General features: G+C 39.0%; 1 protein-coding gene across 12 annotated transcripts in view; it reads left to right on the top strand.

Annotated features, from left to right (window-relative positions):
- The window catches only part of AKAP13 (A-kinase anchoring protein 13), a 1236163-nt gene that overhangs the window by 1088368 nt on the left and 135155 nt on the right, over window positions 1–12640 (top strand). For all 12 annotated transcript variants that reach the window (XM_085644487.1, XM_085644486.1, XM_085644483.1 and 9 more), the window contains one exon: window positions 4673–4749. In XM_085644487.1, the coding sequence (XP_085500613.1) occupies window positions 4673–4749 (77 nt within the window). The remainder of the gene's footprint in view (window positions 1–4672; window positions 4750–12640) is intronic.

Here is a 12640-nt window from a genome sequence, read left to right as displayed (position 1 = left end):
TCAGGTTGTGATTGTCAGATTTATGATGTTCCCTGAAATGTCTAGCCACGGGATAGGTGTTATCCTGATGGGTAATAGCTCTTAAATGTTGGAGGATGGGTTTATAGACAGGCAGTTTCGTACTGCCTACGTAGCGTAAGCCACAAGGGCATGACAGTACATATACTGCATATTCTGTCTTACATGTCAAAAGCTTGGATATTTTATAGCTTCGATTACTGAATGGTGTTTTGTATGTATTGGTATTTACACCATGAATGCATGCCTTACATGTTTTTCATCTGTAAAATCCTTTACTGGTTTGGATCCAGCTACTGTTGTCTATGACCTCTGGGCTTGTTTTAACCAGTATGTCCCTCATAGAGGGAGCTTTACTGTAGGTGATGGACACCCTCTGCGGTAGCAGGGGACCAATCACCGGGTCACTGCGTGCCAGAGGCCAATTTTGCTGGATGATTTTATTTACTGCCTTATGTTGTTTGCTGTACTTGATTATTAGACGGAATTCATTGTGGTTTGGGTCTGATTTAGCAATGGTGTTGTTCTGGTTAATGTATTTAGGATTTTTATCCTTTATAGCTTCCTCCCTACTCCAGGCCATAGATTTCTGAATGGCGCTATCAATCACCTCTGATTGGTAGCCGCGCTGTTTAAATTGCGTTTTGCTTTCGCTTTGTGCTACCTTCAGATATTCAGTATTGCTACAGATGCGTCTTAAGCCGCAGCATTTCCTCATAGGGTATGCTGTTAATGAGGTGTTTTGTGTGCGAACTCGTCGCGTGGAGTGTGGAGTTGCCCGCTGTCTTTTTTCTGAATAAGCGGGTTTCGATTTTGTTGTTAAGGATATAAACCTGGGTATCCAGAAATTCAACGCTTGATTGACTAATTGTTGCCGTGAAATGTAAATTGATGTTGTTTATGTTGATGTTATCAATGAATTCATTTGCTTCTTTTAATGTCCCCTGCCACACCACAAACAAATCATCAATATATCTTAGCCATAATTTGACATTGTTGTTGATATATTTGCCATATTCTTCCATGAGGACCAGCTCCTCCCATCTGCCCATATGTAGACAGGCGTAACTCGGAGAGAAGCTGGCCCCCATGGCTACACCTCTGGTCTGTTGATACAGCTGACTGTTAAACATAAAAATGTTATTACATAAACAGAATCTGATTATTTCAATCAACATCATGTTGTGGTCCTGGTGTTGTGTTGATCTTTGCGATAGATAATGTTGAATTGCTGTGAGACCGTCAGTGTGCTCAATGCTGGTGTATAAGGCAGTGACATCTAATGCCATTAAGTAAAATCCATCTTGCCATTTGAACTCCGAAATCTTTCTTAGGAAGTCACTGGTATCTTTCACGTATGATGACAGTTTTTGTACAAAACCCTGTAGGTAGTAATCAATGTATTTTGTTGTATGTTCAACTAAACTGTTCCTGGCACTGATTATTGGTCTGCCTGGGGGATCCATGGAGTTTTTGTGTATTTTTGGGATGAAATATATGGTAGGAGTTATTGGATTGTCATTTTTTAGGAATTCATATTCATCACTGCTGATTAGTTGTGCATTTTTCCATCTGGCAAGTTTGATATAGAATTCTTTGTATGTAGCTTTCAATATGGCCATAGTAGTTCGTGTGTAACAAGTTCGATCGTTTAATTGATTATAAGCTTCCTTGTTGTACAGGCTTGTTGGCCAGATAACAATATTGCCACCCTTATCACTGTTGCGGATCACAATTTCTTTGTTATTTTGCAGTTTTGATGTTAACATTCTATATTGTTGATTTACTTTTTTAGATTTCATAATCTTTGACTCTGTCGCTTTGTGTAAATCCTTGATTTGTGTGGTTACTGCGTGGTTATACTAATAACATAAAATCGATTCCTTTGTAAATTAAAACATTACATTATTTAAAAATCTTTAAACTTAGATTAACCACTCCAGTGCAACAGTAGGTAAAGTGTTGGATCGCGGAGAGGTAAAAATTACTATTCCCACTCTAGTGAGTGCAATAGTAGGGAAAGTGTTGGACTGCGTAGAGGTCAAATTTACTATTCCCCTTCCAATGAGTGCAACCGTAGGTAAAGTGTTGGATAGTGGCAGGATAAAATGTACTATTACCATTCTAATCAGTGCAACAGTAGGAATAGTGTTGGATAGCGGAGGGTTATATTCCCACTCCAGTCAGTGCAACAGTAGGGAAAATGTTGGATTTCAAAGGGGTAACATTTAATATTCTCACTCAAGTCAGTTCAAAAGTAAAAATAAACAAAATATCAATAATATTAAACAAAACTAAATAAAAACAAATATAAATAGATTACAAATTAAAATGCAAATATATTTAATATTACAAATTTAAAAAAACATGTTAAATTCATATTACAAAATACCTACAAATAGTATATTAAATAAAAAAAATATTTTAAATATTTTTAGTTGGAAATTATTTAGAATCAAAAACATTGATTACATAAACTTACTTTATTTCTTACCCTATAACACCACACAATTCACAACTCCCATCTAAATTTTATTTAAAAAAATGTTCATACATAATTAACATAATTACCATTTAAATAAATATGATTAATTAGAAAATAAATTAAAACTCATAAAAATGAATAAACTCCCCACACTTTACCTCATTAATCCCCACAAACCCCTGGTAAAAGTAAACTGTAAAAACATTCATTACACAATTAAAATGTATTTTCAATAACAAAACTAATAATATATAAAAGCGAATTATAAAGTAAGTAAAATTAATTTACTCCTCGCCCTTTACCCCTAAATAAGTAAAACCTACACACAAAAATATAGACTACCCTAATCGAATATCAATTAATTAATTAACCTTAATGATCAACCAATTATTAAACATAAATTACTTCCCACACTTTACCCTGTAAACCCCATAGCCCACACCTAGAATTAATTGCACAAATTCCATATTTAATTTTCAGTTAATTACAAACTAATTATTAATTGATTAAAGAGAAGAGGTGTGGCACAGCGGCCAGGGCGACTGACTCTGGAACCCGGGGACTCACGGTTTGATCCCCGATGCCGGCGTCAGATCAGCACAGCACCATGTGACTCTTGCTTAGTCTTCCTTACAGCCCCAAGCTCCTTGACATCTCTGGGTAATTGTTTGCGCTTTACAAATACTGGACATTTAAAAATAAATTACTTCCCACCCTTTACCCCTTAAACCCCACACCTAATACAACTCACACAATTACCATATTTGTCAATTAATTAGATAATATAAATTAACTAGTTATTAATTAAACAAATTACTTCCCACTCTTTACCCCTATAAACCCCATAACCCGCACCTACAATTAATTACACAATTTCCATTCATTGATTTTCAATAAATTAATATAAATGAACAACTAATTATTAATTAATCAAAAATAAATTACTTCCCACCCTTTACCCCTATAAAACCCACAACTCGCCCTTAAAACAAATTACACAATTACCATAATGGTCAACTAATTATTATTAATAAGCAACCAATTAATAATTAATTACAAATACATTACTTCCCACAATTAACACTATAAAATCTAAATAAAAAATAATTATTAATTTATCATAACTAAATTACTTCCCACCCTATAAACCCACAACCCGCTATGGAACTAAAAAATGCTAAATTTAATAAAAATAAAATTGATAATTCCTAAAAATTAACACACATATTTAAAAACATAAACAATAACTATACAAAATAACATACATCACATACATTTAAAATGTAAACTAAAATACATAACCCCAATTAAAAAATCAATTTGTTAAACAACTATATTTTTGCAAACAATTTTAATGATTTCTATATTTTTTGAACGATATTTCTTACCTTAAATTCTAAATTCTTGACCATGATATTCTTGCTGTCGATATTTCTGAATCACAATATTTTCAGCTCGATATTTGTTTAAGTCGACATTTCAAACTCGATATTCTGTCTCAACACCATCGTGGGGTATTAAATTCCTACGGACGGACGTAAGGGCCCTTAGAGCCTGTTGGAGGTGTCGGTCAGGCCGCCCCTCCCGCTGCCTCAGACCGCCACGCATCATAATGCGGTGGTCAGACTGCGGCGCCAGATGTCGGTCAGGCGGTTGCGATCCGACCAACATCATAATTGGGTTTTAGTTGTCTTGTAGTTTACTGCAGAGAAAGTATTTTGTTTGCCTGTGAAAGCAAGTCAGTCAGAGGTTCTGCGTTAGATTGTTAAAAAGATTATCAAATAAATACATTTTCATTCTAAAAGCACCAGTTACTTCAGATTTCCACCCAGTGCATTCCATTTATTATTGCTCTGATTGACATTCCCAAGCACATTTTCATGGTAAATTTAAAAAATGAGGTAAGCGTTCACCTTGTTTCATGCAAGATAATCGGTCTTAGACAATATTATTTCTGCACCCTGTATTCACCTCAAAAAGTGAACCATGGGGGTGCATTTAGTAAAAGATTTTTGTATTGAAATGTTGTAGCGGGGGACCAATGCCATGTCTCAATATTTATCCTCCTGTTTGTTCATTGTGAAAAATTATTTTAGGTGAACGTCTTTTGTGATTATTATGAAATACAAAGACATATTGATGCAAAAATGTGAACCTTTGTTTTTGCAGAGGTTCAGGCTGTTCTCCTTTCCGACACGCTTGTTTTTCTTCAAGAAAAAGACCAGAAATATGTGTTTGCGTCACTGGTAAGAATTTCTTTTCAATTCCAATGAGTTTGTACTTCTGATTTTTGTTACTTATACTAGTCTAGCTTTTAAGACACTAGACCGAGAATGACGGCGAGGATGAAAACATCTCTTAAGTGCAAGTTGTGTGTTTTTTTTAGTGTGTTCGCTTATGAAAGTTTATGTTTTTTAACATTCCCACCGCAGATTAGCGAGGGAAAAAAAAGGTTTTAAGGCTTTCCCGGCTTTAGTAAAAGTGCTCCTCTTCAAAAGTACTTGTACAGCCTATGGCAATGATTCTTTTTTGGTCCCTCATCTTTACTTTTGCTTAAGAGAACACCAAAATGTAACGATATTTTGTCTTTTTTTAATCTTTATAAACATTTCTATAACATATTTAGCAAAAGATAAGCAAAATAAGCAAGTCAGCACCTAAATGCTATAGCAAGATCACTGCCACAAATAATGTATTTCAGAATCCGTCGAGCCATTAGCACTGTTAGGCCATGCTTATAGAAGAATATGATACCATGTTAGTTTCAGTTTCCTGCCTTCAGAAACATTTACACTATGTGGAATTTATGAAAATTAAAGATTTATGATGCCCTGGACACAGCCACATTTTGGGACCCTCTATTTAGAATGCTTGCATGCAAAAACCTGACACAAACAACATTGAGTGGTTTTTTGCACCTTTTAGCACATGTGTGCAAAATATCGGACATATCGTGAGAAAACAGCATTTGCACATATTTTCTGTATATTAGCCCTCATGTACCGTTTTCATGTGTAATTGCCACCCAATAAAATCTGGTGGTGCTGCAAAGCCAGAAGTGAATACTATTTGCGCTAACCTCATAATAGGTGACAAAGTAGGAGCATACATAAATTGCGTTTGCACTTGTATTTTTTACAATTGCACCGCTGGGCCCAAGAATGGCTGTTCTAATTAGGGATGGATTTTGCACAGCTATGGAAGACGGACTGGAATGGCAGCCCACAGGGAAAAAATCCTGGAAATACAGCTGTTGAGTAATTGTATTTAATTATATTCATTATAGAAAAAGGTCATATTGCATCTCTTTCAGAAGCATTTTATGTTAACGTTTGAGCTGTAAACATTTATTGGGTAAATTTGTGTATGTTAGTTTGATTGGAAGGTTTGCACCTCAGTGGGGCCTTTTGGTGAAGTGATGTGTTCTGGCTGTGCATGGCTACATTGATTCTGCTTTCAGTTAGTTAATATATATAACACATATCTAATCAAGACCTTGCACTGTAGTGTATACAATAGTTGTAGGGCAGATGTGCGCAGGCAAGGACTTTGAAGGTCCTTAAGAATGAAAGTTACAATAATGGCATGCATGGTGCAGGTCTCCTGTTACTTTATCTGAGGAGGGTGTAATATTAGAGGTAGGCGGTGTCAGCACAGATGTTAAAGACTAACTTTAGAGAGCATATCCATCACCCATGTTAATGAAAAAAATTAACTTTAAGATTTCAGAGCAGTCTCACGTCAGAAATTTCATAATACAGTTTTTTATTTTGTGCAGCGAAGGTATCCCCTAGGTTACACAACCTCATAGGCAGCGATCTTTACAGAGGTCTTATAGGTTCAGGGTCTAGAGCTGCCTCTTGTGTTACAATTCAGGCCCAGACTTTAGCAATCCAATGTTACATAACACTCATGCTGTGAACAGTAAAGCAATTTTCAGATTAGAGTTCTTACAGACTAAGGTCTTAAACCAAAGAGCTATCAACCCACTTTAAAATTAGGTTACACATATCTCACAAACATGGAGCTTGGAAAGTAAAACTAAACCTTTGGGTACACATATACAGGATCATTAAACAATCTTTTGGGTTACAGAGCCCTTATAGTCTCAGGCCTCAGAGATGGACCTTTGGGTTACAGTGATTATGCAAGTTTTTCCGTCAGACATCAGAGCTATCCCATCTGCTCCATACCATTCATACTTCTTACTCTATCCTTAAGGTTACACATATCTCACAGGGTAAGTTCTCAAACAGAGTAATTATCCATAGAGTTACACTGAACTCACAATTTCAGGCTTCAGTAAATAAAGATATTCCTTAGTTTACACATCTTAAAAACTCAAGCCGCTACCCCTCATTTTACGGTGACCGGAAAAGCCCAATCTTCAGAAATGTCACTTGGGCTACAGGGAATACAGGATCTGAATTCACTTAGCAGAACTATCCCACATGTTACACCAATACATCATGCTTCAGACAACAATTTATCATTCAAGTTTCAGAGGTATACTTTGTAGGCGAAGCTATTGTAAAGAAGAATTATGTCACATTACACTGATTTTAAATATTCAAGTTTTGGATATCTTAGATATACCTCAGGTTATTGTTGAAAACTGGGTGACTGGTTGAGAGGGAAAGTCCTACTCAAGCAGCAACCACAATAGGGTGAAGTCACAAGCAAACCACACACAGGATTTGGGCAGCTGCATTACAGGCAGATGAACGGTCCTCAGTTTAGTCTGGGAAAAATCACTCTAAGATTTAGGGTTATTTTGTTCTCACTGTGGATTAGATTGAGAAATATATTGCCTAATTGAAGCCATATTGGTGTTACTTTATGGACTACTCATTCATGTTGAGCCCTGAGGAAGTTGTGGCAAAGGATTCTGACAAAACACGTGTTGACTAGAGGAAAATAAGAAAAGAAAAGACTGATCCTGGAGAAATACGTACGAGACTTTGTTTATGAAATGTGTGCCTTCTCACTGGTAATTTATTCTTAAACCCTAAATTAACCAGGGTACCAATCAGCCAGGCTTAAAGTAGAGCCAATGTGTAAAGTATTTATGCAGCACTTCAACCAGTAATAAAGTGAAAACACAACACAAGAAAAATCTCACACCAATTTAAAACAATTGAGTGCATTCTAATGAATCATTTGAGACCAAAACAACAAAAAAACAATCAATAGAACTAAAGATGTACAATTTCACATTTTTAAGTAAAGACAGTGTCTGAAGCACAAAGTGCCAACTGTGGTTATCTGGTTGCACTGGACCAGGACAAAGTCAAAAGTTCAGGCTGACCAAGATAAAGCGCAGGCCAGATACAGGGACCAAGTTTGACCTGCGGAACAAAGTACAGTAAATCCTAGTTTGCGAAGCTGTGCAAGGTCCTGCATCGAGGATGCATCGCACAGCTATGGTTCAAGGAACTGCGGGGCAGAGATGCAGAGACCTGTGTGGTCATCGTGGGTGCCGTCAATGAGAGGCTTGCAATGTGAAGACCTGTGTCTAGGATGCATGGTGCAGCAGCGGTTCCGAAGAAGCTGTGATGTGAGGTCCTGTGTTTGGGACACATCATGCAAAAACGGAGCTATGAGGAGATGCGCTCTATCGGTTCTGCCCGCAGGACCAAATCTAGGTGGCAGAGCACCTTCACGCCCGCTTCCAAGGGTCCAGGACTGGGGTGGCACCACTTGAAGGGCAAGACTCACATTAATTAAAGTCTAGGTGCTGGTTTCAGTATCGGTGTAGCCTTTTCTCTCCCTGAGACTTTGATCAGGAGACCAGCCCTTGGAGTCACTCTCTTGATCTTGGGATCAAAATGCCGGTCCAGTCTTTTTCATTCAAGTAGTAGGGCAACAGATTAATAGTCCTTCTTGCAGAGCACCATCTGACTCTTCCACAGGTCCAGAGGTGTACTGAAGAGTTGGGTCAGTGGGTCCAATATTTATACCTGGTGTCAGCATTGAAGTAGGAGAAGGTTCTGGAGGTTTCCACCACCAGATATATTTTCAATTTCCTACCTCTCTGCCCTGGCCTGAGCTTGTCTGGGGGCACAAAAGACGAGTGTCAAACCCTTTGTGATTGTGCTCAACCATAGCCTTTGTGATGGCCCATCCTGCCAACAACTATTTCCCCTTTGTCTCACTGTCTGCAAGCAATACACAAAGCTCAATTGCCAGCTAAACTTAGTCACGTTACCCAGGATAAAGGCACCAAATTGTTGGTACCTGAAAATGGCAGCTGTCTAACAGTGGCATTTTAAGAATTGTGACTTAACGTTACTAATTTACCATTAAAAAGTGTTTTAACTTGCAATTCTTTAAACATCAGACTTGATATTCTCCTTTCTCCCAATTGAAAGTTATCTCTTCTTAAATATTATAAGCTATCAAATGTTATTCTATGGGACAAGCAGGCCGTGGTGAAAAACAAATGTCAGAGTTTTTTACTGCCAGACCAGGTTACACATAAGTGAATGTCCCACTTTTTAAATAGACTACACCATGCCTTTGAGGCTGTTTAAGGCGCATCTAAGGAGTGACATATATATATATATACATATATATATATATATATCTCGCTCCTCTGCACCTGAGAAAGCGCGGCACGCTGCGGGCGGGTGCTTCAGATGCGGCGGTGCCCCGCAATTTCTATTTACGCTCCCAGATTCCTCCCGTCTCAAAAAGGAAACTTGAGCACTCACGGGTAAGTAGTTTGCAGCTTTGTTTTATTACGGAGAAAACAACAAACGCGTTTCGGAGCTAGTCCTTCTTCAGTGTTGTTACTTAGCTCATAACAGAGTACTTTTTATACACATGATTGTCAATGAACATAAAGAAAGTCGGAGGGGGTGGCAACCAGACAATTTTGGTTGCCACCCCCTCCGACTTTCTTTATGTTCATTGACAATCATGTGTATAAAAAGTACTCTGTTATGAGCTAAGTAACAACACTGAAGAAGGACTAGCTCCGAAACGCGTTTGCAGCTTCGTTTTATTACGGAGAAAACAACAAACGCGTTTCGGAGCTAGTCCTTCTTCAGTGTTGTTACTTAGCTCATAACAGAGTACTTTTTATACACATGATTGTCAATGAACATAAAGAAAGTCGGAGGGGGTGGCAACCAAAATTGTCTGGTTGCCACCCCCTCCGACTTTCTTTATGTTCATTGACAATCATGTGTATAAAAAGTACTCTGTTATGAGCTAAGTAACAACACTGAAGAAGGACTAGCTCCGAAACGCGTTTGCAGCTTCGTTTTATTACGGAGAAAACAACAAACTACTTACCCGTGAGTGCTCAAGTTTCCTTTTTGAGACGGGAGGAATCTGGGAGCGTAAATATATATATATCGGTTGCATGTAGGAAGTTATAGTTAGGACCTATTATCCATAGGAAATCTGCGACATTCTATTTGGAAAAACATAGGCGACGGTTGACGAATCTTCGCGAAATTTTCAAAACTGGTGGGGCACTCCGGTCCGCTCCTATCCTGTAAGTCTCGGGGTGATTCGTCAAGTGGTGGCCGAGAAAAAAAGGGGGGTCCCAAAACATGTTTTCACCCATGCAATTTTCCATAGGAACCTTTAATCGCACCTATTGCCCGAACTGCTGAACGGAATTACACCAAATTTGGCAAAGAGGTAGCCCTTGGTTCACACTCGTGCCTTTTGGTTAAATATTGTAAATCTGCTCAGTAGTTGCTGAGAAAATCAAAAGTAAAATCACATATATATCTATGGCCTCGGAGGATCCGCGCACCCTCCCGATCACAAGCTGCATGCTAATTGGCTGTCAACTGACTGTCAACACTCCAAACCGGGAAGTGTTGGCAGCCATTTTGTGCCTCGGTAGAAGCGAGGCTCAAGTGGATCAAGTGTGCAAAACTTATAAAGGGGGCAGGGTAGAAATATCCTGACCCTCTAAACCTGCTTAGGGAGTCCCAAATTATTATTATTTATTTTTTAAAACGGCAAAATGCGCACAGGGTGCGCTGATCCTGCCGTTAAAAAATAAATAAAACGCGCTTCTTTAATAATTAGCCCCCGGGGGGGCCAAATACCGGGGGCAAAAATATTAAATTTGATGGGGGGCCCAGAGGGGCCCCACAGCCCCGGGGACCACCACCCCCCGGGGCTACAAAATAAATGGGTGGGGGGGCTCAAAGGCCCCCCAGCCGTGGGGACCACCACCCCCCAGGGCCGGCTCCTGCAGTGTCTCGGGGTGCCCACCCCTGGGACAATGCTGTTTGCTATGACAGGGCGAGAGCCGAGGCTCCCGCCCTGTCATAGCAAATTTGGTTTGGATTTTGAAAGAGAGAGCAGGGAAATCTGCTCTCTCTTTCAAAATGCAAACCATATTGCTTTTCCACACGGGGAGCTGCATGTTAGCAGCTCCCTGTGTGGAAAAGCAATGCCGGCTCCCGAAGGACGCGGGGAGCCGGCTGGGACCGTTGGGGCATTGGGGCTCCCCCCACGGTCCCCAATGTTGTATATAGGCCCCGGGGGATGGGGTCCCCGGGGAGAATAGAAATTAGTGATAGGTGCTAATTAGGAGTCGCACACCCAGCGCGGCGCTCAGCGCGGCCCCCTGATGTGCACACGCTGGGTGCGCGACTCCGAACGCGTCGAACACATATGACGTCGCGCGCAAGCATTGCGTAAAGTAATACGTATGTGTCGCTTATGTGCCTGGAGTTGCGTACCGGTCGCATAGCAAACGTGCATGAAAATACGCACCCATCGCACATTCTACGCGGATCCTAAATAACAATCCTAAAATGGCTGCTAGGTTCGGCGCAGCGATCGAGAAAGGTACGCTTTGGGTGCACGATTCCGCCCCAAAAATTTGGAAACAAATAACAATAAAGAAAATAATATAAATATATTAAAAAAATATATAAAACAAAAAAAGAATTTAGTTTCAATATTAAAAAAAAAAATCCATTTATATTAAAATATATAATGTAATTTAAAAAATAAAATATGTAAAAATAAATAGTTAAAAAAATGTAGAAAATCAGTATCAAAAAAATAAATATAACTATTATTACATTTAATAATTGTCATTTAAGAAATCTTTGAAATTCACTGAAAAAAACCATAGGTTTTCAGACATGTTATAGTTAGCAATTGGCATTTAAAAAACCTTTGAAGTTCACTGAGGAATTAACATTTAAAAAACCTTAGAAATTCGCTGAAAAAACCATAGGTTTCAGGGGTGTTATAGTTAGCTGGACATTTCACTCGTACAAAACCATTGACATTTTTCCGTTATAGTTAGTTCTACTAACTATAACTTGCGCGCCCGCAATCCACTGCTGATGATGTCACATATTACATCCTTCATGACATGGTCATTGACATCACTGATGATATCTCAAATGACATCACTGATGATATCATCCAGTAGATGTGATATGTGACGTCATCAGCAGTGGTTTGCGGGCGCGCGAGTTATAGTTAGTAGAACTAACTATAACGGAAAAATTTCAATGGTTTTGTACGAGTGAAATGTCCAGCATACTATAACACCCCGGAAACCTATGGTTTTTTCTCCTGCTGCTCCTCCTCATCATCATCATCCTCATTCCCATCGGCAGTTGTTGCCACTACTTGCTGAGCCTTCTCCCAGGTCCTCATGGCCTTCTGGAGTTCCAGTTTTCTGCTATTCCTCTTGACTGAAAGCCCCCTCTCCTTGCATATTTCCATGAGCTCAGTCACAGTGTAGACATTCATGATGACCAGCTCAAACTCCATCTTCACAGGTATGGGCATAGACTCAGATAGTCAGGTAGAAGGGGGGTGAATTTTCAAAGAGCAAATCAAGGAGAATTTAAAAACTCTAATTGGAATCAAATTATTTACTAAGGATTTTAGTGTAGCACAAAATCGCTTTATGGCACTGTAGAAACGGGAGTCCTAATGCCACTGCTGCCACCAATGTTGAAATTAGGTGACTGGTTGAGGATGGGTAAGCCCTAATCAAGTAGCAACCACAATTTATGTTAGCCCAAATAAAGCTGTGCTTAACCCTCTGGTAGCTTGGCACAAAGCATTCAGGCTTAACCCAGAGGCACTGTGTAAAGTATTTATGCAAGACTTCAAACAGTAATAAACTAAAAATAC

Source organism: Triturus cristatus, chromosome 3_1, assembly GCF_964204655.1.
Source record: "Triturus cristatus chromosome 3_1, aTriCri1.1, whole genome shotgun sequence".
NCBI classification, from domain to species: domain Eukaryota; kingdom Metazoa; phylum Chordata; class Amphibia; order Caudata; family Salamandridae; genus Triturus; species Triturus cristatus.
Note: the sequence above shows the minus strand (reverse complement) of the source record. Positions and strands in the feature narration are given on the sequence as shown.